Genomic DNA, 25,740 nt, shown 5'->3' on the forward strand with positions numbered 1-25,740 from the left:
CATGTACAGTTCAAGGCTTGAGTCAGATGAGAGGGGGAGAGGCAGAGAGAGAGGCAGAGACAGACGAGAGAAATGTCGGGACTCTGAAAATGGACGATTATCTCGAAGGCAGTCGAACGCATCCCTTCATAAACAGGTACGATGCAATAACTGCAGACATGTTCGCAATAAAATCCATCTTGAAAAGACAGAGCTTGTAATCCTGCCTGTTTATTCTATCAAAGAGTTCAGATAATCAAAGTGGAAAACACAGATCTTCAAAGGTGAAGGAGCGAGCTCCCCCTGAACGCCCACAGACGCAGGTGAGCACTGTCCCAGTGCTTTCTGCATTCGTATAAATCACGAGTGTTTGGAGGAAAATGGGTCATTCATACATTCATTCTAAAGTAGCTCCCTGATATTTATTTCAGCTCTTTTACCTCAGGGGCCTCTCTCACAGAAGCACCTTGTAGGAAAAAAGCCATTAGTTAGCACTCTTATGTTTTAGGGCAGCATGTTCATATGATTTATCATCTTTATTAATAGATTCCAGGATGGTTAAAGCCACTGTATCCTGCAGGGTCAGCACTGCACTGTCATGCCTAAAATCGCTGAGTCAACAAACAAAGAGGAGGGGTGGTTACAAAATGAAGCATTCCAAATTTTGTTATTTCAATACTGTGAATCATATGCAACCATGCAAAAGTTGCAGTAGTGCAGAAAACCTAACATAGCATTTCCACTGATGTCAATGAGAGTGTGATCAAGTGAGAACAACATGTGTGTTCATTACTCTCAATGTCTCTTTCTTTCTGTCCTCCTCATAAAATGTACTGGACAATTTGGTGCTTGCATGGTAAGTATTTGATGTTATTTTGTGCTAACATGCTTTAATAGCACACCTGCTTGCCTTTTAAGTCAGTCTGATAATGTCTTATCAGTTCCTCTTTGCATGGTTTGCAAATTACACCTCTTCCTTTTTTTTCTACTGCTATTCTGCAGTATACTTCCCATTTTTCTGCCTTTAAAGTTTCATCTGCTGCTCTATGCAGTGATGTAGTTATCTCTGCCTCTGAGGGTTTCCGTTTCCTGTAGTTTCACAATGAAGTGTGAGACAGAAACGACTACAGAATGCTCTCAAAGAGCTTTCTCTTAATGCTTTAATTTCAGGTGCTGTTACTTGAAGGGGTGGATGTCCAGACTGGATGAACATGGCAAGGTAAGTGGACGTTTGTGAAGTTGTTCCTATGGTGTATTTTTTTAAAAAGTCATTGTCATTTTCTGTTTTAATTCCTGTTGTAACCACAATCTCATATCTAGAAAGACAGTACAAAACACCAAGAATGAGACTCCGCCTCTAAACTATCTATAAAGAAGTCAACATATTGTAGTAGTGACAGTCACTAGATGTACTGAACAAATGAATTTAATGTTAATGTTTACTGTGTTTTGGTCAGTGGACGAAACACTGGTTTGTTCTGGGGGATACTTCACTGAGGTACTACAGAGACTCAGAGGCTGAAGAGGTAGGACCTGATATGTGATGTAAAAGTAGTTTCAGATCTGTAAGAACATTTCCTAGATGTTGGCCAACAGTGATTCCTTTTGATATACAGACAGTGATGTGAAATTGTCTTTCAAAAGTTTTGCTGTTGGCCAATATCATCTTAAAATGATTCAGTTCATTTTTCTTTGGTGTTTCTGTTCCAAACTCATTTGACTAAACATAAACTCTTCTTGTGGTGCAGTCAGATGATCTGGATGGAGAGATCAGCCTGACATCCTGTGTGAATGTGTCAGACTGTGATGTAGAGAAGAATTATGGGCTCCAAATACAAGTATGTATTTACTGTGCTTGTGTTTTGCTCATCGTGTTGTACAGTACACCATCAGACAGATGGACAGTCAGACACCCCCCACATCTTCCCCATTTCCACCACAATTACGATTGGCTACTTCCTGTTTAACAGTGTGTGTGTGTGTGTGTGTGTGTGTGTGTGTGTGTGTGTGTGTGTGTGTGTGTGTGTGTGTGTGTGTGTGTGTGTGTGTGTGTGTGTGTGTGTGCGCATGTGTGTGTGTGTGCGCACGTGTGTGTGTGCGCATGTGTGTGTGTGTGTGTGTGTCTTTGCTCTGTCTTTTGATCTCCTCCAGACAAAGAGAGCAGTGTTCACCCTCTCTGCTATGACCTCCAGAATACGACGGAACTGGGTGAAGTTACTAAAGCAGGCGATCCAGAACAACACGCAGTGAGTGTACTGGGAGACACTGGTGGAGGAAGAATTCAGATCTCTTACTTGAGTAAAAATAGCACTGCCACAGTGTAAAATTACTCCAACATGCAAAAGACTTACTTAAGTGAATGTACGAGTATTATAGTACAAGAAATGTAAAGAATTTACTCAGTACTCAATGCAAATAAATATCCATTGTGTTTGTTATGCCTCATCCTGAGGCAGTCCAGCAAACAACACGCCACCACTGACCCAACTCAAGCACAAAACAAAACAAAAAAATAAAAACAAAACAAAAAAACAAAAACACTTCAAAGCTAACAAAAGACATATAGTCAAAATGCAGCACAAAATCTCAGGCTGAGAGGCAGCTAGACCAGCAGTCCCCATGCCAGAAGCCTGTCTTCTGATGCAGCCACAGGGGGTTTTAAGCACTTCAGTCCCAGGTCAGGTTCAGCAATCAGATGTAATACACCTGGGCAGAGCGAGAGGACAGGAGAGGAAAAGGGACAAACAGCACAAGGAACACAGACAGCTGTAAAAGCGCTTTGTTATTATACATTAAATGATTAGATTATTATTAGTGTTCCCTTAGTATGTAAGCAGAATTTCAACATTATAATTGGTAGAGTTGTTGCTAATTTTTATATTTAGAATTTTTATATACTGTAATATGTAGAGTAACTAAAAAAATGTAGTGGTGTAAAAAGTGCAATATTCCCTCTGTTATTGTATTGAGTCAAAACGTGACATGAAATGGAAACACTCCAGTAAATTCCAAGTACCTCGAAATGTCCACTTAAGTACGATACATGAGAATATGTACTTAGATACAATCACCTCCTATTGGGAGACTACTTTATGCTCCAGACAGGAAATACACATTGCAAACAACAGCTCAGTGATGCTAAGCCTATAAAGTGACCTAACTTGCTTGGTATGGCCCACATTTCAATACTGTACTTGTCTGTTCTGTCTTATAGCCTGTGGAATAAAACAAATCTAATACAAAATAAATCACAAATGAAAATAGTTGCGGTTCATTCTTGACCTTGGAAATAGCAGCTGACTAAATAATCCACTTGAAGGTCCCTTTTTGGAGCTTCAGTAAAACAACTAATAAAACTGCTACTTCAGCTGACAGTGCCTACAGAATCTGCCATCATTTATCAGGTCACAACATATTACTACTTGAGTGTTGTACAAATTACAAAATAGGACATCCTCCATGGTGAATACCTGACGTTCATCATGTTATTCCAGCAAAATGTGCTAAAATCCTCAATCTCATTAAAAAGGCAGGCTTGCATTGACCTGAAAATTCCTAAACGCTGTGAAAAAATGCAGACGATGTGATTGAGTGAGTCTGTCTGTTGTGAACCCCTCTATCATCTTTCTTCTGATGTGTAACACTACCCTCCTGTCTTCCCCTCATTCTGACCTCAGCCAATCAGACACCGGCAGCGAGAAAGAGAACCCCCTCTCCCGGAGACCGTTGTCATGCCAACCCTCTGCTCGGTTCACCTGTGAGGGCTCCGGCTATGAACCCACCACTTCCACCTGCACCACCACAGCTGCAAGCTCCCACCGGGCCGACCACCAGCACCACACTGCAGACGGGAATCTGGACGCAGACTTATCTCCAGCCAGTCAGAGAGAGGAAGGGGAGGGCTGGGACCGTGAGCAAGCGAAGCGATTGGAGCAGAGGAACAAGTGGTTTGAGGAGGGGGTCCTTTTAGGTGAGATGGGCAGCAGGTGGGACTCCATGGAGCTGAAAAGGGGGAGTGTGCCTGTCCCTGTTATTGAGACCATGGACTCAGAGGTCAATATGAAGTGGACAGAATTCGAGAAGCTGTCATTCAGGGACATGAGCGCACCGTCTCTCATTGGAGCGCAGCCTTATCAGTCGGGCACCCCACAGGCATCACAGTCTCTCTTTAGCTTCCAGACTTATAAATCGAGCCCTGAAGAGGCCGAACAGTCTGTCACTGTATCAGAAACTAATATATCGAGCTCAAAGAGGGCTCTTCCATCCATTAATGGAGCCCAGGCTGTTCAAACAAATACAGCTGAAGCACTTCAAAAGGAGGTAAGAAAGAGCTGAAAGTCATTCCACTACAAAAAGTAGCAAAGTAACATTCCTTTAAAATGTTTTTAAGGCAAGGAAATTACGTTAATATCCAGAAGTGATCCTTTCCCTCCTCTCTTTCCTGCCTTCATCCATCCATCTCCCAGGCCCTCTCTCTTCGAGAGCAAATGGAGACCATTAAGAAGGAGCGTGCCATCATGGGGATAGAGATGGACAGCCCGTGCGGCCCCGGGGCCCCATGTAGGGCCAGACTAGAAGCCATGGAAGTAGCCCATCAGAAAGCACTGCAAGAGCTGCAGGAGAAACATGCGAGGGAGATCAGGGAGCTGGAGGAACAGAGAGACAGGATGCTACAGGAGGAGAGCCAGACAGCTGCGAAAGGTACAGCAGAGAGTACAGTTATTTCAGGGACAGTTAATACAAATGAGGAATGCACTGCCTCCTGATGCACCTGTCAGAATATATCTTGCAACCAGCCACTCGCTGTATGTACTTATGTCTTTTAAAATCATATTGTTTGCTTATGCTATGCTCACAATTCTAGAAACTGTATCTGTTGTTCTTAATGCTGTGTGGTGAAGGCAGAGACAGCTTGAGTAACTAATTAACTAACTGTTAATCAAAGCAATGGAGGCACTGAGAACAGCTCACAGAGAGGAGCTGGAGAGAGAGGTTGAGAAGGCCAGGAGGTCGGCTGGAGGGGCTGCACACGTGGATGCTGCATACAGAGGCCACATGTAAGTTTATTACAGTCACTCTGTTATCATACTGAGAGAGTTCTCCATCTCATAGGCTCTCGCTGCAGGCTTAAGATGTTCTATACTCGACCATGGCCCCGTGCATGGTAGCTCTTTAGAATTTACTCCATAACTCGTGTGTTTGTTGTTCAGGCCCAAGGCGGACGGCTTGCATGGTGAGTTAGATGTGCTGTCAGAACGCTACTCTCAGAAGTGCCTGCAGCTGAGCCGCACCGAGCAGAGCAGCAAGAGCCGAGAGACTGAGCTCGGTCGCAAGGAGAGAGAGCTGGAGCAGCTCAAAAGAGAAAACCAGGTTCATATACATGCCTGATGTCTGTTCTAAGACAACACCATACCAGCTTATAGATTGTTAAAATAACTGCCATAAGATTCTGTTCTTTTTAGTTCTTATAAAGTTAAATTAATAGGGAAAAATAATGAGCCACAACAGTAATAATCATGCCAGTTCACAATATGTTTGCACACCATAATTTGTGCTAAAAATCTCTTTTCAGGAGCTTAAGGCCAAAGTGGTGGAGGAGATGAGCCGCATGCGTTATTTCATCACAGGCCAGAGGGCGGACATGGTATCTCTTGGCAACACTGAGCGCTCTGCGTCAGAAGTAGAGGTATTGATAGCAATAAGTTCAGTGGTTGTGACAAAATTAGAAACTACGTAATCGCATCTCAGGTGAAAGTAGGTGATACTAAAACATCTGAACCTCTTGCCGCATCTCAACCCAGTTTCGTTTATTGCAGCTGAAATATTAACTTGGGCTTGAAGGACAAATGTTGACGTTACTGTCATGATGGGGAAGCAGAGAGCAGAGTTTGACATATGTGCTATGGGAGTGTGAACCCACTTTAATAAAACAAATTGATTAAAGCCTTTTTACTGTTTTGTCTCAAATCCCCGGTAACGACTCCCTGTTGTAACATTGACATCCATTAATGTTTTGTCTGGTGGCCTAATTTGTGTTGAGCATCTGTGGTTGGTCACATTGTACTGCAGCACATACTGCCATCTACTGCCTGAATCACATATTTCAGAATACCAGTCTTGCGCATCACTTACACTGCACTGAAAGGTCTTACAGCTGGACTTCCTGAAATTCCACAACAATGGAAGAACTATTTACATCTTTTGCTTCAGAAAAGTAACAATACACCAGTGTCAAAATACTTCATTATAAGTAAAAGCCCTGCATCAAAAGTATCATCAGCAGAATGTTACTGAAAGTATTTGTTATGCACACAAACGGTCCCTGTAATTATTACTTCTTTTTTTTTTTTTTTTTAACATATTATTGGATCATTGTTACTGATGCATTTATGTATAAGAAACATTTAGTCTTGTAGTGGGTTGTGCTGGAGCTAATATTAACTACATTGTATACTGTAGTAAAGCAGTATAATCTGTAACAATGCATTATATTTTATAAACTGGCCATGTATAAAATAACTTGAAAATACCTTAAACAATGCTTGAGTTAATATACTTGGTTACTCTCCACCGCTGCTGCATAAACATTTAAAATCTTTTTTAAGTACTAATAATAAGATTTCACATTTCCTCTTTCAGACATTACTAAGGGCAAAAGACAGTGAGGTGCAGTACCTTAAAAAAGAAATCAGCTGTCTGCAGAATGAAGTGCAGTCTCTCACCAAGGTATGTTTTATAATCTGACCTCTTGTATTATACAAATGATCAAAAATAATACACTCCTTTATGCTGCACATTTATGTGTTTTATTGACACAGTCCTCCTTCCTTGACTTTGATGTGTCATCCATATTTGTTCCAACTTTTACTCCAGGAGAAAGACGCAGCTTATGAGCGTTATAAGGAGGCCTATGTAGAGCTGAGTAACACAAAGGGTCGCGGCCAGCTGGAGAAGGACTCCCTCAACGAGCACTTGAGACTGGCCAACGCTGCACTTCAAGAGGAAGCGAGGCAGACCTGACCAATGAGGACAACTGCTAAAAACTTACCTTTCAGAACAGAGACAGCAAGCAAATGTCAAATATTTACAAAATATAACACTGCAATAATAATGTGTCCTCTTATGACTCACATGATTTAGGAAAGTCACAATAAAAATTAAAGCAATGATTGTGTACTTAAAAAACAAAATGCAAAGACTGTTCACATTAAATAACATTTTAATGCATTTGGAATTGACTCTGTTTATTGAGTCACATACACAAACATGCAAACAAGAGTGAGGGCGTCACAGGTAGATCTGATAGCCTCACATGATATGAGATTTCCAAAAAATGAATTCAGTGAAAACAACATAAACAGCAGCAGAGAGAGGAAGGAGATGGGAGGAGGTAAAAGGATGCCCCATCTTTCTTTATCTTCCTTGTGCCAGCTGGTATGCACCCTGTGGATGGAAATAAAGAAAAGGTCACCTCCTTCATACTATTACCATTTGTCATCACTGCAAACACAAACTCCACCCTTTGACATGTAGCTGACACACCCATTAGACATGGATAAGAGCAAAAGGTCCAAGAAACTGTTTAAAGGTTAAATAAGGCGCGGTTAATGTACACTTTGACTTTACCATCTATTTTCTGAAATTAGCTCAGTCGTCGTCATCGTCGTCCTCAGGGACAAAGATGTCATGCTCCTCCAAGAGAGCAGCAAAGTTCTTGCTGATCAGAGTTCCCACGTACAGGAAAGGCACCACCACAACTGCCATGCGGAAAAGACCAAATGGTGTCTGGAAAACATGAGGAGGAGTAGTCAAGCGACATGAAAATTACGTTTAGACACACGAACATGTTCAGATTAGTGACAAGATTAATCGCCCACTCAGTTTGCTCCAGGATATTTTGGTTCAGATTTGTGATTATGGGCAAGCTAAATAAATTTAAAAAAAATCTTCAAAGAGACTATAGCAGAGCGGACAATCTCCAGCAGCCACAAAACAGCTGGATTCAGTAGACACTGGGTGCAACAAAGCCTAAATTTGTTTGCAGCAGGCCAAAATGTGTACTGAATTTCCATAAATTTTCTGGTTAAGAAGGTGATTATCTACTACTACATCAAAGTATTTTTCTTTGAAAAGCTCTGAATTAACGCACAATATCAACTGTCATAACTGGGGCTTTATAGCGGGTCCTAGTTTATAATTAGTAACTTGAAGCCCTGTTTTGAAGATGGCCTGTGTCAAAATCTAGTTTAAAGGCCTTCATGATCTCAGTCAGTACCTCTTCCTACATTAATGTGCTTAATCACACCACCTGCAGCCAGTCCTGGAGCAGGCAGCATTCCAGCACACACAGGCAGAAAGCTTGCACAGACAGTGGAGGGAATGTGGGCTTAATATGTGCCTGTAAGCTCATTTTTGCACCACAGCAGGTTGACCCAGCCATGAGTGCAGCAATTCTTTAAATACTGCTTTTCTGTTCATTCCTTGGCTACAACCTTTATAGGGATTTTTAGGTTTTCTTTACGGTTATACTGAATTGTCTGAGAAAAGGTAAAGAGGCTAATTGGGATTATCCGTTTGGTCTCTGTACAATATAGTCTACTTGACACACACATTAGGAGAGAAAAAAAACAAAAAACAAACAACTCCGAATAGGCCTGCATATTCAGATGTAAGGGTGCATTGCTGTGTCATTGTGTTTGGCTTATTGAAATTAATCGAATTACTACATAATGTAATGTAATATAAACATATCCTGCATTTCCCTCGACCTTTCCTGTCTCGACAACGTTGCACTCCAAGATGTGTAAAATTGTTACGCATAACACAAAACAATTCACCAAAAGCACATCTTCTAATATATGTTCTTTCAATTGTTCATTAAATACACACTTTAATCCAGCCTTGAATTGACTAATTTACTTCCTCAAAGTCCCTCTGCGTTCGCGTAAACATACGTTAATTGGCTGTCTTGACGAACTGAGCACGTATTCTGTATTTCTATTCGCCATGGTACGTGTCAATTCAGGGTTAAATCCCTCCTACGATGTCAGTCATATTTGTCGTCGGTTTTCAGTCGGTAACCAAGGCAGAATAAAACTCACTTTATCCGGTTTGGGTAAGATTGCCCCTGACGCCGTTGATACTGCGGTCCTATTTTGAGTCGCCCTCGATATGTTAGATGTTTTCAAGCCGGTGTTACGGCTCATTATGCCCATATTTTTGGGCAGTCGCAGTGGGAGCCGCAGTATACTCGTCGCCATTTTTTTCCTGTATATGCGGTGAGCAGGGTGGGACGTTTCCCTGGGTGGGACTGAGATGACTTTTATGGGCGTGTTTGGACGTTTGACAAAAAAACATGAACAATCGCTTACTGTGGAATTTTGATGCATACTTTGCAATAATCAGTTGTATGTACTGCAAATGAAACTCTGTGTCGTGTAACTTAGATATTTGTGACAGCTTTGACTTCCTTGTCAAATTTACGTAGTTAAGGACGAGTTAGGAGGTCAACGACTGTTGTGTAATATATGAAAAAAAAAATTAAAACGTTATTTATTTACAAAAAATGGAACAACAAAAGCCACCACAGCATAAAACAAAGTAAAAAAACATGGTGCAAAATTTGTACAAGACATGGACTCAATGTGGTCCATTAAAAGAAGTTCATCTTAAAGTTCTAATTACATCAAATTCATTTCAAATTTTGTTCTCCATAAGATAAAGTGCTGTATTGTATTTATGTCGAAATTTATTTCACACACACACACACACACACACACACACACACACACACACACACACACACACACACACACACACACACACACACGCACACACACACACACACACACGCACACACACACACACACATATATATATATATATATATATATTTTTTTCCCCGAAAGTAGTAGAAAACGATGGTAGATATTATCAGCGAGAAATGACGATTTGCTCCACAGTTGTTTTGAGTGTGGGCCAAATTATTTGTTTCCGGACATTTTGGCAGGGAGATGTAACGTCACCAAACCGACCAGCGCGCGAACTGCAGCACTTCCTCGAGGCGGAGGCATGTGAGCGCGCTCCGCGGCTACGCGCGTGGTGAGGAAGTGGGAAGACGGAAGAGGGACGTTGAATAAACTTGCCAACTTCTCGTTAACCGGCCAGAAATACAGTTAGATAATATGTTTCATTAGAGTTGGTTACTTATTTCGGTACGATTTTAGTAAACCAACAAAACGCCCTGTCTACATTCAGTCACCGCCCTCTCAACTCGGCACACGACACGACCAGGAGACTCCAGCAGTTTTTAAACAGACGTTGCACTTGCTGAACCGACCCGAAGTCATCCACCGTTACAAAGTCACATTTAGCTGTTGTGAAAGTGCTGTGATAACCAGCAAATTGTGCTAGCGTCACACACAACCCGCTCGCTGGCTCAGCGGGACTCGAGCCTTTTCTCCTTGTGGGAAAAGTTGTCCGTTGTGGTGGTGGAGGAGCCAACGAGGCCTGCAGTTGAGGCTGCATGTGTGAGGACTGACTGGCGAGAGTGACTCTCACAGCGTTAGCTAAACACTCAGAAACATGTCGGCCCAGGCACAGATGCGAGCGATGCTGGACCAGCTGATGGGGACGGGGAGAGACGGTGAGCACAGCGGGCCGATCGGTGTCGGATTAAATTGGGACATGAGTTTGTGTTGTTGCTAGCGTTAGCCGGAAAGCTAATCAGTCTGCCGGACAGAGACAGTGTGGCATGCTTTGCAAACCAAGCTAGCTAACATGAGGATAGCCAGCCGGCTAGCTACCTGTTGTTTTTGAGTTTGTGTTTACATAGCAAGTTAAGTTGTTGCGGACAGTGCTGCGTATTTTTTACAAATACTTATAACATTTTAGCATCCTGTTTAGTCGTGGTCGGAATGCTCTTCTCCTCGTGGCTCCGTTTCTTGCCACCAGATGTTGTCATGTTATCAGACTCAATCGCGCAGTTAACTTTACAGATGTATGACTCATTCATCGAAATTCCGTACCTCAATGATTTTATATGTATCGTACATGTTTGAGTTGGGGGGCTGTCTGACGAACGTGTTAAATTACAAGCTAATGTATCTGCCTGTTGTTCTGGTTTTCTTGTTTTAAGGAGATACCATGAGACAGAGAATCAAATTCACAGATGAACGAGTCTGCAAAAGTCACCTTTTGGATTCATGTCCACACGACATTCTGTCTGGCACTGTGAGTATACACACACCCACACATAGAGATTATTATCATGTACCATGTAGACTACAGCCAGAAAGTGTCAGAATAGTTGTCAGTGGTTTGGGGTCTGCACAGTGAGCTTACAATGATACACTGACTATAAGCTGAAAGTGCTGACTATGAGCTTTTAAGGTGAGCACATTTACATTGTGTGAGTAGCATAGGACTCATCTTTTGTTAAACATTGTCTTCTATTAAAGGACCAATGCTTCAGGTCAGTGGTTGAAAACATGTATACAAGACTACCAAGAGACTGCTTTCCATTTGAGTTTGATGTTTCACAGTCTTAAGATCACACAGAGGGCAAAAAGCCCAGAAAGCTGCTCTGTCAGGCAGTACACTGCCTGACAGAGCAAGGAATGGTACTGTCAGCTAAGGCTCGGCAATTTGGCCAAAGTCTTCTATCATGCTCAATGTCATTTCATGTCGTGGTTTAAAACAAAAGGCTTGAAACGATAAAACTAACTTTCTTCCAAAATGCAAGCTTTAAGATTCAGCATAAGAACAACAGAGATATGACAGAGTTGCATTATCGCCACCAACTGTCACTCTCTCGTTGAGAACGTGGTAAGCAGTCCTGCTGCCCAAATAACACGACCTTGCAGGGCAGCTGCTGGATTGCTATATCGCCCTGCCCGCCCTGAATATATAGCAGAGATGCTAAAGCCGTGTCCTTATATTAACTCCGGACATTGTCCAGAGTTGCCCTTTCAGATGCATTCTCACTTATGGGAAATAATCTGTTTAGTTAAGTGGGGGGTGGCATCTGGGTAGATTGTGCAGGAAGAGGACTCACCCGTAATAATGATGGTTTTTGCTTGGATACAAATACTGCATGTATTTGGATGTATCCACAATGTCAGTGAATGAGTGGAAAGCGATATACAGGCCAACAGAAAAGAGTATAAAGCAGCAACACCACGTGCAGTGTTATCAACACACTCACTCGTTTTGTAGCAGGGTAGCTGTGCATACACAGTGAATGACAGTGTGTAAATACGGCTCCTGCAGTGAAAACAGTCTTGCCAAATCGGTGGACACATTTCTACTGTTACACGGTATATACCATCGTACTGCCCAACATTACTGTGAGCTGATGTTTGGGTCATGGACCGAAGCCAGATTTCGGCTGTAAACGATTGAATGTAGCTTTTAATGTGTCCAATTACTTTATGTTAACGTTGGGAGACTGTATATTAAAAGGGCTCCAGCTCCAGCACGATGCATCTTATGTGAAGTTAAAACTGAGAGTCAGCACTTTAACCTCAAAGTCACTGCTTGTTTTCTCAATACTTTGACTGCACTGAAGATAACCAGATAATATGGATGCAGTAAAGCAATAGTCAATGCTCCAAAACATGATGACATATTGACATTAGGAAATTATGGGTTTGACAAATCTCAAGGTGAGTGGAATGATGAAGCATATCAGCACAGTTCATTGATGTCTCTCTGATTTCTGTAGAGAATGGACCTGGGAGAGTGTATGAAAGTTCATGACTTGGCTCTCCGAGCAGACTACGAGATTGCCTCTAAGGAGCAGGAGTACTTCTTCGAACTTGATGTGAGTCTCTCTCTCTGTCTCACACACACACACACACACACACACACACAACAAACAACTAATCAGTTAAATGAGAAAATAACGGACAGATTGATAGATAATAAAATGATCATCGGTTGTAGCTCGACTTCAGGAACACGATGTAGCAGCTTGGCTTTGGTGTGCTTGTTCAGCAGTGAAACACTTGCAAGTGCAGATTCCTGTTTGACTTCTTTGTAACATAAACAATGTAATTCTGCTTTTTACCTCACAGTCATCACAATGCAGGCTTGTAAAGTCTTTCCTCGTGGTATTATATATACTGCGCAGTGTTTTAGAACTCACATATATCACTTGAGTTGGATTTCATTTATCATATTTCATTTTCTCACCCATAATTGTAACAACACCGACACAGCATTTTATTTTTAATCCTCACAGTTCTATTTTTGGTATCAGTGTCTGCAAAGCCTAATAGTACATATCCTGACTATCTTCCCAACCTCATCTTGGAGATGTTCAAACAATACCAGTTATTAATCAGTCATGCACAGTTTAGTTATGCCACTTAACAAGGCTGCTTTCCTGTCACACCAGGGATTGCAGGTTGGATGACAGTAAATTAATTCAGACTGTGTAAAGTGTAAATGAGATGACAACCATCCTGCTTTCTTCTTGATGGTTGTCATCTCTTATACGGTTCACCTGATGATGTGGTGCTTGCAGAAGATGGGTTGAAAAATGAAACTGATGGCCGAGACTTGACTAGGGTAGGAGTCCAGCTTACAAGTGAGACACACTCTGGCTTTTCACTTGTGTTACTCTCATATCCAAAAATATCAGAGTTCGGTCTAAGTGGTGATGTTGAATTGTAACTGACTGCATAAGGGTGACTGAGAGTTTAAGTTTATATTTCACACACTCAAAAGGTAATTTATCTCATGTTTTCTCACAGGCTGCTGAACACCTTCAGTCTTTCATTGCTGACTGCGACCGCAGGACTGAGCTGGCCAAGAAGAGACTAGCTGAGACGCAGGATGAGATCAGCGCTGAAGTGGCTGCAAAGGTGACAAACTCACTGTTAACATTGCTAATGAGATTATTAACAGGTTTTAGGGAATGCTTTATTCTTCAAGGGAATAATTCACCGTCTGTCTGTCAAGAATCTGTGCCAAGTAAGCTTGGGGCTCATTTTTTTACATCTCCTTTTCCTCTGCCACGAAAAGGCAGAACGTGTCCATGAGCTGAACGAAGAGATCGGGAAGATGCTGGCACGGGCCGAGCAGCTCGGGAGCGAGGGGAATGTAGATGAAGCCCAGCAGTTGCTGGAAATGGTGGAGAAGACCCGCGCTCTGAAGAAAGAAGCAGAGGTCAGAACTTAAATAAATGCTTTGTTGTGACTCGTGTATAGTTTACTGATAACATCAACAGTGATGTCATCAGTGACTCATCACATTCTGTGACTTAACTGTAACCAAAGGCAGTTAAACTCACAGTCTCCTCTCAAAACAGCTAATGACTGAAATCAGGAAGGGAAAACATTGAATTAATTCTCCATCCATTTGCAGTCGTATTTCCCAACATTTCCCCCATTACACTGAAGTTTGGGTCTATCGTGAAGGCTTAGTGAAATATATATTTGTTTTTTATGGTGTGTCTTGAGTTCCTTTGCTCTGTCCTCATAGCCTCATAACAATTCTTTCAGGATGTGTACAGAAACTCGATGCCAGCCTCCAGCTTTCAACAACAAAAGCTACGGGTGTGCGAGGTGTGCTCTGCCTACTTGGGTCTTCATGACAACGATCGTCGTCTAGCTGACCACTTTGGGGGCAAACTGCATCTCGGCTTCATTGAAATCCGCGAGAAGCTTGAAAAGCTCAGAGTAAGAGGACCGGCATGTACAGAACCATGATTTGCATGAAGTTTCAGTTCTGTTTCTGTTATTTGGTATTGCACGGAAAGTAAAACATAATCAGCTGTTAGTAATTCTCACTTTCCTGCTATAATTGTTTCATGCAGAAAGCAGTCATAGAGAAACAAGAAAGAATGCGGATGAGAAGACGAGAGGAACGTGAAAAAGAAGATGAAAGGGAGCGGCAGTGGGAGATCGAGCGGGAGCGAGAACGAGAGCGGGAACGAGAACGCGAAAGAGAGCGAGAATGGGAGAGAGAACGAGATAGGGAGAGGGAGCGAAGGAGGTAAGAAACAGCCTCACTTCCACTCTTACAGGTGTGCAAAGAAAAGCTCATTTTCATCAGGAAATGCAAACTGACTTGTATTCCTGCCTTAGGTCAAGATCTAGAAGCGCAGACCGATACAGGTACGTTTACTTTGATTTTTGAGTTTCGTCTTTTTCAGAGGCGTACCTGACCGATAAATTCAAGCCTAAGAACCTTTTTCTCAATAAAATCATCTTTGCAGGGATGGAGGCAGCTCGTCTTCCCATCGTTCAAGACGCCACCGCTCCTCCCGTTCCAGAGAAGAAGGTGGAGATCGGGATCGTGAGAGAGAGCGGAAACATCGACACAAGGACAGGCATCGCTCACGCTCCCACTCTCACAGGCGCAAAAGGAAGAGGTATGGCATTTTTCCACCACTGAAACTCACAAGAAGCGTTGTGAGGACAGGAGTGGTGGTCTGAGAACCAGGTGAATGCAGGCAAAGTCAATAGAAAGTGATAAAGCTGGTTAATCAGTTAATATTTGATATGAATAGAAATTTGTTGACTTAGTGCAGACATGCAGTACAAAATGGAATCGGCTTCGAGCAAGACTTCATTCAGGTTCTTAGACATTAATTTAGCATTGAAACAATGAATCAATCAGTCGATCGACAGAACAGCTATAAATAACCGATGAGTCCTTAAGGTCATCAACTGTCACTGGTTTCTTCTGCATTAAAAAAAAACATTAGATTTCAGTGGTGCCTGCGTGGGATTGTTTTTTGGACTCACAAGATCCAGTTTCCAATAACTCCAGAGTGTTGCAAAGTCAAAAAGTTAAAATTCACTGAATGCCTACATGTGTTTATGTCGATGAAACTGATTGGAAAAAGAAGACTTAAAGATTTTTTCATCACTTCATTCAAACTGAGGATTTTGTTAGACATTTGAAGGCTCATTCTAAAACTTCAAAGATGCTTCATATGTAAAAACAAATGTCAACACCCAAGGACATCAAGTGTTGAATCTTGTGCTGGAAGTTTACTTTTCATGATGTTTTAAAGGTCCAGTGTGCAAGTGTGTAGGATTTAGGAAGATCTATTGGCAGAATATAATATCCATAGCTGTGTTTTTTATTAGTGCTGATTCACCTGAAGATAAGAATTGTGTTTTTGTTACCTTAGAATATGTCCTTTTTATCTACAAAGGGAGTGAGTCCTCTTCCACTGAGTCCACCATGTTCCTGAGGCAGGGCTGTTCAGTTGGTTGCAATCTGCCTTCATGATGGTCCTTAAAACAAAATGCTGTTGCTGTTGGTTTTTCCTCAGGTCCCCCAGAGACAGATCATCTCACACCCGTGAAAGAGAGCGCTCACCATCCCAGGATAAATGTGGAGAGGGATGGCGTGATGACAGGGCAGAGTACAAAGACTGGGAGGACAGGGAGAATAGGGAGAATTCCCCCTCGGCGGACACAGCCAGAGGCAGGGAACGAGAGAGATCCCTGTCATACGAGCGCGACCGACGCTCCAGCTCCGAGGAGCGAGAGTCTGGGGAGATATGAACAGGAGGGGAGACCTCCGAAGTCTTTGATTTGGATATATTGTTTAGTCAAAGGGGCATGGAGAGATGAGTGTGTTGGTGAGAGAGCGTGTGTGTGTGTGTCGGCTTTGTATGTGCGTTCATGTTAAAAGTGGGACATGTACATTCGCATGTACATTAGCAGGGGTGCATGGTGGAAATTTAACCTGGGGATGAGGGAACAACTTCAGTGGTGGCGGTCAAGGAAACTTACAAAACCAACTTTTTTAAGACTCTGAATTGTGGGACTAGTGTGACCCGGAAGCAGTATAGTCATTTTTATGCCATCTTGTTGATCTTATGTACAGTTATTTTGACAGCGATGGAGGGATGAGTGAGTGGACAGACAGCAGCCTTGCTTTAAGTCTGTTTATTTTACTCACATGAAGTGCTGTTTTTTTATCATTAGTTGGACCTTAAATGTTCATCCGTTTCGTCAATGTGGATTCATTTACACGGGTTGGACTCATTAATGTGGCATAACTGTTGCAGTAATGTTTGAAATGACTGGAGGCACTTCTGATGTTTGTGTTTTATCCACTGCCTTCAAGCCATAACAATCTCATTTGGAAAATCTGATACGCATCCCCGAGCCTACCCTTAAATCAGGATGCAGTGATGAGCTCCTACTTTGAAAATAAACTCACTCGCCTCCCTGAAAGAAGTCATCCACATATTTGCGCTCAGTTCTCTGACGTGAATACATATAGATGACGTGCCTCTTTACCTACTGACACTCGGAAGGCACAGGGACTTGTGTCCTATTTGCTGTGATACAACCTGGATGTACGGGGGGAACCTACTTTGCTGTGCCGCCATTAAGTGAATAAAATTTTCTGCTTCCATTCAAAGATGATGTGTTTACACAGATTTCTCTTCAACTTCACCATGTGTTGATGCATACAGTTTGCAGCCAGTAAAATAAAATTAGGCATCTTATATTTGTGACACAACAAAACTGTTACAAGAGCTTTTCTGTAACCAGAGGATCCGTTTTCCCTCTCCTTTTAGCTTTAATGACACTGCACATACATACATAAAACAAAAACAAACTTTTTTTTTAATTGTTTTGGAAGAAAAAAGGTTTTCTTGCTGGCCGTTTAGTTTTATGTAAATTGTCTGTTTCCTACAATGAAATCACAGGTGTGTCATAGCTCAGGCGTGTGCTTACCTGCCCTGCCAATGAGTCACTGACCCACAGTCAGACCTGCTTACATGCTGCTGTGATTCATTTTTAGCTCATAATTATCTGTGGAGCGCTGGATTGCCGGTGGGACATTCTTCTCTAAAGATACAACCTGTACCTGTCACATCATGAAGAGTGCATTGTAAAGCACTTAGCGGCCAGTAGGGGGCAGAAAGTAACTGTGTATGTACGGTAAACGTCATGACGTCCCCTGCCTGTGAAGGGAAGACATCATGACGTCAGGCGCACGTTCGGAAAAGAAGCGCGAATAAACATGAAAGATTCCACACTGGATAGAATCACTGAATTGTCCAAACTGATACCGTTTTAATGTCTCTCTCAGGATGTCGTTATTGAAACCGTTTAGTAAGCTGCCTGGTTTGAACACAGCGAACATCTTGGTGAGTTTGTGTTTTCTTAGCTTTCGCCATTGACAGCTACAATGTGTTTGGGGTTTATGGACGATAAGCTGTTGTAGCTGCTCTCGGGGTAAGCTAAGAGTGAAGTAAATACTTTACTTTCTACCCGAAACAAAGACCTATTTTTTAAACAAACCACTTTTACAATATTTGAAGGTCATTGTAAGATATATGTCCTCTCTGATATAACGACATATTCAGGTTTAAAGCACTTCACTTAAGTCTCATGAAGCTCGCCCTGGTGCAGTAGCTCAAAGTTTCAAAACAAAAGCATAATACTTACAAGCATTAATGTAAGTACAGGTGCAACATTTTAATGTTGTACCTGATCCAAGTGACATCTGATATCTTTTCTGTTAACACCAGTACATTATATTTAAAGAAGGTGTATGTTGTCGTCGCATAGAATCAAAAATAATTTCTCTTTGAAATGTTGTGGAGTAGAAACAAGTTACACTCAATGTAAACACTGAAGTAAAGTACCAGCACCAGCTCAGTACTCGCGTCAATGCAGGACTCTTGAGTGCTTTCTGCCTCATGTTCAAGTATGTATGTTTTCTAAAATACAGCTTCATCTGTATCGATGCAGTCCATCTTCAGACTGAGTTTAGAGTATTCTTTTGTACTTCTATTTCATGGGGGTGTGTTACTGTACAAAGATTTTGTGCTGACTTGGAGTGTTTTTCCTCCAGCTGGTGGAGAGCGAGGAGCAGTTTCAGCAGAGTTTAGCAGCTGCTCTGGTGGAGGAGACCGCTGTTACTGTGAATGTGTGAGTACTGCTGTCCGAACTACTGACAGCAGCTGCCGGTTTTAGGAAATGGTCATTAAGCACACAACTGGAAACATCTGCTGTTCTGTTATTTGAAGCTAGACTTGTTTCATAAATACAGTATTAAAAACACTGTATAATCAACAAGAGGAGGTGTTGCATACTTTAAAATTGAGGCTTCAGCTCAGCTGTTGCTGCATTCATTGTATAATCAGAGTTATTGTAATTACCAGTTTCCAACTGGTAAATTATGTTCACATTGAGTCATAATTGTGACTGGAAAGCTTTTTCCTAAGGCTCCAATATCCAAATTGGTACTTAATAATACAGCTTAATAATACATATGTAGTGTTATATGCACAGTATTTTTAAATCTTATACAGCCATATTGAGCTGCCAGATGACATGAACACACACAAGTCATAAAAAAATGTTTCATCTATTCATCCATCCCACATGATGTGTCGTCAATACAGGATTACCCCCTCTATTTACACACTGGTGATCATGTTCAGCCTGACAGCAATCTTGTTTCTTGCACCAATCAGGAGGCTTGCTAAGAGTCTGCCTCTGCCCATGGAGAATGAAGAGAGTCGGCCGCGGATAGACCTGGTGGTGTTTATCATCAACCTGACCTCAGAGCTCAGGTAACCTTCAAATCGTTCACCTGTATGTCTTTTCAAACCTCTTGAACTCAGGTGAAATATCTACTTTGTATTCTAATTTTGTTTGTCTAAATAAAACACCTTGAATCCTGCTTATATGTCAAGAATTCACAGCTGTATTTTGTGCATCAAGAAGTATTTATTTCTCTGCTTTAAATCACATATATTAGTGTAAAATCTCATCTGTTATTTGATAATTATAGACATTTGAACTCAGTAGCATGGCATCCACTGTGCTTCTTTGTTACAAAATGTGTTTTCTTCTTTTCATCTTGCTGCCAAACCCTTTAAAAACCCAGACACAGACTCAGTGTACTAGTACGACCATACACTACTATTAAAGTACAAGGGCTGATTGTCATCATGTAGGAAAGGACGACTGGTTCTCTCACTTGATTTGGTCTTTATATTGCGTGTTTTAAGAGTAAAAATGAGTGTGATCTCCAAATATTCATTAACTGTCAATAATTAACTGTTATACTAATTCATTCTGTGATGTATGTATTATTTTGTTTTGTCATAGTTTCCAGTCAGCAGAAGCTTCCCTGAAATATTTGGACCCTGGATATTTCCTTGGAAAAGTCTGCTTCATGGTCACTAATGGTAACGGCAATGGGTTAAATTATTTAAGTATTTGTTTGCTGCCCTCAGTTCTTTAAATCACATAAAGGAAGACAAAATGGGAGCAAAGAGGATGAAATTACTCTGCATTTTGTTGAAAAATGACCTGCTTTTAGCTGCCCTCTTGTGCATCTGTCTCTTGTAGCTCGTAACACTTCGGTCCCCACAGCGCGCCTGGACGCTGTCAGGAAGCTGGCTACATCCCTCCACTGCCCTTTGCTGTTTGCAGAGGATCAGGTTTGTGCCAATTTCTCACAGAATTTAAGGGACAAAAGACATAATTTCAGAGACAAATTCTTGTAGCACTGCAATGAAGTGTGAGGGCAGGTCATAGATTTTGGGAGCAGGAAATCTAAAGGCCTTAAAAATCTTAAAAATCATTGAATCAGTCTCCAAAAACAGGCTTTAGGATGTTTGAGAAGTCTGAATTAATTATTACATTAGGTAGTAATGTTAGATATTAGAGCTGCAACTAATTATCATTTTTATCATTGACTAATATGCAAATTATTTTCTCAATTAATCATTTTGTCTGTCAAAATTATATTTAAAGAAATACTGTTATAATTTCCCAAAGCCAAAGCCCAAAGATATTCAATTTACTCTCATGTATGAAACGGAAAAGCATCAAGTCTTTACATTAGAGAAGCTGGAATCAGCACATTTTGCCTTTTTTCATGTCTCATTCAGCTCTTCATCCACCCTGTAGTGACATAGCTGAACTGTGGCTCAGTGTTTCTTGGGGTCCCTGTGCTGTTTCTGTAAAAACACTCTCGTGTAATGTTTTTTCCCTGCAGACACCGGATGGTTTGACCAACGCTACAGAACGGCTGCTGACAATCCTGAAGGTGGCAGCCGGCCTTGTTCCCATGGCGACTGCTCTCTACCTGTCCAACCTGACTCGCTGTACTGTGCCCACAGACATTGACCAGCAGAACTTTGATTAACTCCTCTGGCTGTTTTCTCTAAGGGGATCTCTCTCTGACTTTCATGTATATATTTATTTGTAGTAGACCAATGCAGCTGGACTCCAGCTACCTGAGCATGTGACTTCCACTAATCATTTGACATTGCATGTTTACGCTTTGACTTTTTCCTTTCTGTCTGTGTCCCTGCAATCATAGGCTACCCGCCGAGTCCTTAAAGTATTAAAGACGTACTGCACACTTCATGATGTTTTGAGGTGTAAACTAAATTATACGAGTGTACTGTGATGAAACACATCAATGCAAATGTTAATATTGAAAATTTCTAAACACCGGCTCTTCATGGGTTTAAAATGGATCAACATGACCATGTACTGTTTTAAATCATCCTGAATCTTGCAAGGCCAATGCTAACATAAAGAGAACAGTGTGGGACTTGCTTACATCATTAGATTTATACATATTAAAAATAATAATAATGAAATCGAGATCATTCACAGGAGTTAACGCTATTTTTTGTGAATCCTCTGCTTAGTATTTTTCAGTTTTGGCACAATGACTGCCTGCTGTAGAGGGACCACCAGAGTGCATTCTTTCCCTTCATGATGATCCCATGATAAACAACAGGGTCGTGTTCAGCCCCAACAAAACACAGCAAAACATGTATTTAAGAAGAAACGGTGATACGCTGAACAGTCTGTTGTATTATGCACATGTGTTGCTTTTTAATGTAGGATTTACATACACTTTGCTGCTGATTGGGTGACACCTCTGACACACCCACCAAACGAGATAAATCAAAGCCTTTTGTGAGGAAACATCCTCTTATTCATGGTTCTTAGAAACCACAGCAAAATGGTGCGCTCTGACTGAATGTGTCCCAGGGCTGTGGCTTCACGTTGACGCTCCCTCACAGACACACACACACACACACACACACACACACACACACACACACACACACACACACACACACACACGCACCAGAGAGCCTCTCTGAGCACCTAGCTTTGAATTTAGTATTCTCAAAACATTTTTTCTTTCATAGGATTAAATTAATACCATAATGTCAAAAATACCTGTCAAATGTGTAGAATTTACTCTGTTCGGTCTGACTTGGATGGACACTACACGTACAGTTTACATTAGTGCATTGCCTTACGCTCTTGACTGGAGTGTGTATGAGCTCTGCCAAAAAGCACTCAGTCTTAAGGACAAAAAATCCTCTGCATCTTGCTACAAACATGGTAACGTTAGCTCCTCGCTTCAGAATCAGCAAGTCTGGTTTTGACTCTGAGTGGCATCCTTGAGCGCAGACAATGACTGTGAGGCCCAGTGCTGTCTGTGCTGAAAATCTTTTAAAGTTCGGCATGCTGGGACTTAATGGCTTTGGACTCCCATTTGAAGAGTGTAAAAGACGTTGTGTGTGCTGCAGCCTGCCAGCAGCAGGCACCTGATGCACAGTTCTGTGCGCAGCAAAGCTCTTCACGCAACAGCAGCAGGTAAAACTGCACAGCAGAAACTGCTAGTAAAAGTAAAGAAATTGCTTCACCCGTAGGGCAGCCTGTGAATCAGCCAGCAAACTGTGGCTCTGCACCAACTCTTCAAGCAGAGGTGGTTTGGATCTGGAAATCAGTCACATTCTTCAAATGACAAAATTAGGGCAATATTTAAAAATAAATTTTCAAGATTGAGACCACGGCTACTTTCACTTGTGGAAGCAACAAGATAGCGTATATCACCAATCCTGGCTCCATTCATCCTTAACTGAGCTTCTTCCTTAGCTTCATGCAGCCTTGTTAGCTAAGTTATTAACAAACACTAAAAGTTGGCTGAGCTCAAGAACCTGGGTGAGCAGATTACAGCCGGGGGAGCAGAGCAATGAGGACTGTCGGCTCATGTGTCAAACGGCACTCACTGACACGCCGCACTTTCTGACCCTGCATGCTATGCCTGTTTTTGTTTTTGACCAACAGGTACTTTGTGAGACCATGAAGAGGGTGGGGGCTAATAAATAGCATCTTTTTCATTTTATGTTAACAGAGCATGTACACACACTTCACAAAGCTAGTCTGTACTAAATATGAATTATTTAAGAATTCTAAAATGTTTTATCAAATTTTAATCTATATTGATTTTCTGATATCCCCATCATACTTTGGCCAGTATGGTGTTGTAGTTTACGAGAAATTTTATTCTAAGTGGTAAAAAGGTCTTTTTAAAAAGGCTGAAATTAACTTGGGGATCCCTGAGTAATGGTGTGTTTTCCCCTAAAGTGCAGATCACTTATATACTATAATATATCTTGCTATGCTTGCGCATGCTAGAACTGAAGAACACACAGATGCCGGTTTCATGCACATTTCTGCAGACCTTTTTTCACAGAAGACAGTTTGATACAGAGAGGAAACAGGTGGAAATAATACTGTTAAAATTGCGGCCTCAGTTTCAGGGTGCTGGTATGGTGCATGCTTGCTGACTGTCATGACTTACTGGAACACTGAAATAGAACAAGCCATCATTAATATCATTAGTAACACCTGTGGTTTTCCTACCATGACAAGTCAAATCTGTGTGCAGCAAATGATGGCATTAACTCTGTTCACTCATCTAATGGACTGGCTTCTAGCTATATTAAATGTCTATTTGTGTGTGTCGTTTACAGACAGCACACTCATGGTACTCCCCCGCATGTGATTTTAATTATTTTGGCTGCTCTTCTCTGGATTGCGTGGGCACGTACAGTCTGTGCCTGTTTGACATCGCACTCGCTCTCCTATGGAGTCTGGTGAGATGATGTCATTTCCAGCACAGCTCTGCTCACCTTCAACCGAAACAGAGGTCTAATCAGGCAGATTGAGGATACCTGTGTGGGCGTGCAGGGCCGTGTTATTTATGCTCTGCTGTGATATCAACACTCATCAGTCTCTGCTGGCTGGTAACATGATGCTGCACAGCTCCATTCAAAGCCACAGAATATTTCTGTATTCATAAAGTTTATATTTATAATGCAGTGCAGTAGGCTTTTTGTGTACTGTGTCGTGTGTGTTTGTGTGTAACACACTGTCACTCTCTCCATTTGGGCTGAAGAGTCAGAACAAAGTCCTTGCAAACAGAAGTGATGTACGTTTATTTGCACACAGAGCGGGAAGGGTGAGCTCCAATCACAAGTGGTCACTTCATTACACAGAAACTTTGAATTGAAGAAAAGGATGTCTGAAAAACAACATAATCATTTCCATTTTTATTTAACATGAATTGAGGTAATGCTTAACAATGGAATGCTTCATTGCTTAACATCAGTTCAAGGTACCGACACTGTCTCATACAATTCAAATATTGTGCTATGTACTGACATTTTAAAATATCTTTCTAAAATAATGGCAGTGATGATGGTCCCATGCCATCGAAGCGCAGACAAAGTGCTCTCACTGTGTCTCATTAAAGATAATGTCCGGCTTGTCACAGATTGGGCAAAGTGAGTCCTCTGTTTTGCTGAACACTGTCAGTGTTTGACCTCAGTTCAGGCAACAGTTGGTCAGCCTTCAGTGGGGGAGGCGCAGGGCAGACAGAGGTGAGGGACCAGAGGCATTGTGCCTGGTGTCACGTCTGCACGCGTGCACTGACACACTCACATCCAAACACTATTAATAGTTCATCATGGCAATTAGCCATCATACGAGTTAACCAAACACAGTTATGGCATGAAGTCAAGAAACTGGAAGGACAACAGGGGGTCAGTGGGACTGTGGAATGTCAGCGATAACACTGATAGCTTGTCCTCTCTTGGCTCCTTTAATCATCAGAAACAGACACACTTGAGCAGTCAACTAGCAGAAATGATTGGTTCTTTCCACTTACTGAGACAAATCCTGTGGTCATGGGAAACCCGATCAAGAAGTTTGACTTTGAGTGACCTCTGGACACATTTTTTGTTTTACTGCACCACCTTTGCAATCACTTAAGGTCTGTGGTGATCTTCAGAGTAGGTCAGAGCTCAGTGATATCTGCAACATCATCGTCAACCCTAGTCTGAGTCCTCTGCCAAATCAGAAGTACCATCACAACTGTGTGGCTCACTTCAAGCAGTGAGACTATTAATTAACTAATCAGTTGGTTCCTTTGCTATTTAGCACTAAAAAAAATAACAGAATTGAATTAGTTCTGCAGGTATTTGTTCATAAATTAAAGTAAAGGTCAAAGGGAAAGTCTTTGCGACGGTGGTGAAGTGCAGCGATGGTAATTTACAGGAAATTGAAAGACTGATGAAGTCCCTGAAATGGCTCCTGCAAAAGACTGTGCACTTGTCCACACTGGATCAGGTGACTAGGAACTAAAAGAGAACCTGAAAGATAATACGCACAGCGTGACGGTCTTTGGTGACATTCTGCTGTGGGTGAAGTGTTCAAGTGGGGTTTTTTTGATATGCGTCTGTATCTGTGTGCTTTTGTCTCTGGGAGAGTGTGTGTGCATGCGTGTGTCCACACACTTGATGTGAAGAGATCTACCCTTGACCTCATTCCTATCTGGATTGTCAGACTTTAATAATGTGCTAGACTAGATTTTAGACGACATGTCTTACCAAAGGCTTACTTTCTCTCATACTTTCTTATTTATTATGAGCAATTAGTT

At 41.7% G+C, this 25,740-nt stretch overlaps 4 protein-coding genes across 4 annotated transcripts; 3 read left to right on the plus strand and 1 right to left on the minus strand.

Moving 5' to 3' along the window:
• Window positions 1-1,096: 1,096 nt before the first annotated feature.
• On the plus strand, window positions 1,097-7,100 carry LOC139342631 (myosin phosphatase Rho-interacting protein-like). Its single transcript, XM_070979843.1, has 11 exons — window positions 1,097-1,198; window positions 1,437-1,505; window positions 1,728-1,817; window positions 2,131-2,225; window positions 3,657-4,299; window positions 4,446-4,680; window positions 4,925-5,036; window positions 5,190-5,349; window positions 5,552-5,665; window positions 6,619-6,705; window positions 6,853-7,100. The coding sequence occupies exons 1-11, from the start codon at window positions 1,172-1,174 to the stop codon at window positions 6,997-6,999; spliced, it is 1,779 nt and encodes a 592-aa protein (XP_070835944.1). The 5' UTR covers window positions 1,097-1,171; the 3' UTR covers window positions 7,000-7,100.
• Window positions 7,101-7,180: 80 nt separating this feature from the next.
• On the minus strand, window positions 7,181-9,257 carry LOC139342651 (essential MCU regulator, mitochondrial-like). Its single transcript, XM_070979867.1, has 3 exons — window positions 9,081-9,257; window positions 7,606-7,764; window positions 7,181-7,422 (listed from the first exon to the last, which is right to left on the minus strand). The coding sequence occupies exons 1-2, from the start codon at window positions 9,237-9,239 to the stop codon at window positions 7,627-7,629; spliced, it is 297 nt and encodes a 98-aa protein (XP_070835968.1). The 5' UTR covers window positions 9,240-9,257; the 3' UTR covers window positions 7,181-7,422; window positions 7,606-7,626.
• A 762-nt stretch (window positions 9,258-10,019) lies between these two features.
• LOC139342640 (putative RNA-binding protein Luc7-like 2) lies at window positions 10,020-17,473 on the plus strand. The gene is made up of 10 exons (XM_070979856.1): window positions 10,020-10,624; window positions 11,117-11,211; window positions 12,704-12,802; window positions 13,737-13,847; window positions 14,008-14,151; window positions 14,487-14,663; window positions 14,801-14,979; window positions 15,072-15,101; window positions 15,203-15,358; window positions 16,271-17,473. The coding sequence occupies exons 1-10, from the start codon at window positions 10,564-10,566 to the stop codon at window positions 16,503-16,505; spliced, it is 1,287 nt and encodes a 428-aa protein (XP_070835957.1). The 5' UTR covers window positions 10,020-10,563; the 3' UTR covers window positions 16,506-17,473.
• A 468-nt stretch (window positions 17,474-17,941) lies between these two features.
• On the plus strand, window positions 17,942-21,374 carry pane1 (proliferation associated nuclear element). Its single transcript, XM_070986058.1, has 6 exons — window positions 17,942-18,109; window positions 18,820-18,896; window positions 19,445-19,543; window positions 20,085-20,164; window positions 20,328-20,419; window positions 20,980-21,374. The coding sequence occupies exons 1-6, from the start codon at window positions 18,053-18,055 to the stop codon at window positions 21,127-21,129; spliced, it is 555 nt and encodes a 184-aa protein (XP_070842159.1). The 5' UTR covers window positions 17,942-18,052; the 3' UTR covers window positions 21,130-21,374.
• Window positions 21,375-25,740: the final 4,366 nt, after the last annotated feature.

This window comes from Chaetodon trifascialis, chromosome 2, assembly GCF_039877785.1.
Source record: "Chaetodon trifascialis isolate fChaTrf1 chromosome 2, fChaTrf1.hap1, whole genome shotgun sequence".
In the NCBI taxonomy this organism is placed as follows: Eukaryota; Metazoa; Chordata; class Actinopteri; order Chaetodontiformes; family Chaetodontidae; genus Chaetodon; species Chaetodon trifascialis.

What these genes read in the sequence shown, in the direction of transcription:
- LOC139342631 (XM_070979843.1), top strand. Translation starts at nt 1,172, where the DNA reads ATGTCCAGACTGGATGAACATGGCAAG. An exon ending in GACTGGATGAACATGGCAAG is followed by an intron (nt 1,199 to 1,436) that starts GTAAGTGGACGT and finishes TGTTTTGGTCAG; the next exon opens with TGGACGAAACACTGGTTTGT. An exon ending in GCTCTGCGTCAGAAGTAGAG is followed by an intron (nt 5,666 to 6,618) that starts GTATTGATAGCA and finishes TTCCTCTTTCAG; the next exon opens with ACATTACTAAGGGCAAAAGA.
- LOC139342651 (XM_070979867.1), bottom strand. Translation starts at nt 9,239, where the DNA reads ATGGCGACGAGTATACTGCGGCTCCCACTGCGACTGCCCAAAAATATG. An exon ending in TCTTACCCAAACCGGATAAA is followed by an intron (nt 7,765 to 9,080) that starts GTGAGTTTTATT and finishes CATGTTTTCCAG; the next exon opens with ACACCATTTGGTCTTTTCCG.
- LOC139342640 (XM_070979856.1), top strand. Translation starts at nt 10,564, where the DNA reads ATGTCGGCCCAGGCACAGATGCGAGCGATGCTGGACCAGCTGATGGGG. An exon ending in CTCTGAAGAAAGAAGCAGAG is followed by an intron (nt 14,152 to 14,486) that starts GTCAGAACTTAA and finishes CAATTCTTTCAG; the next exon opens with GATGTGTACAGAAACTCGAT. An exon ending in CACAGGCGCAAAAGGAAGAG is followed by an intron (nt 15,359 to 16,270) that starts GTATGGCATTTT and finishes GTTTTTCCTCAG; the next exon opens with GTCCCCCAGAGACAGATCAT.
- pane1 (XM_070986058.1), top strand. Translation starts at nt 18,053, where the DNA reads ATGTCGTTATTGAAACCGTTTAGTAAGCTGCCTGGTTTGAACACAGCG. An exon ending in ACCGCTGTTACTGTGAATGT is followed by an intron (nt 18,897 to 19,444) that starts GTGAGTACTGCT and finishes TGCACCAATCAG; the next exon opens with GAGGCTTGCTAAGAGTCTGC. An exon ending in CTGCTTCATGGTCACTAATG is followed by an intron (nt 20,165 to 20,327) that starts GTAACGGCAATG and finishes TGTCTCTTGTAG; the next exon opens with CTCGTAACACTTCGGTCCCC.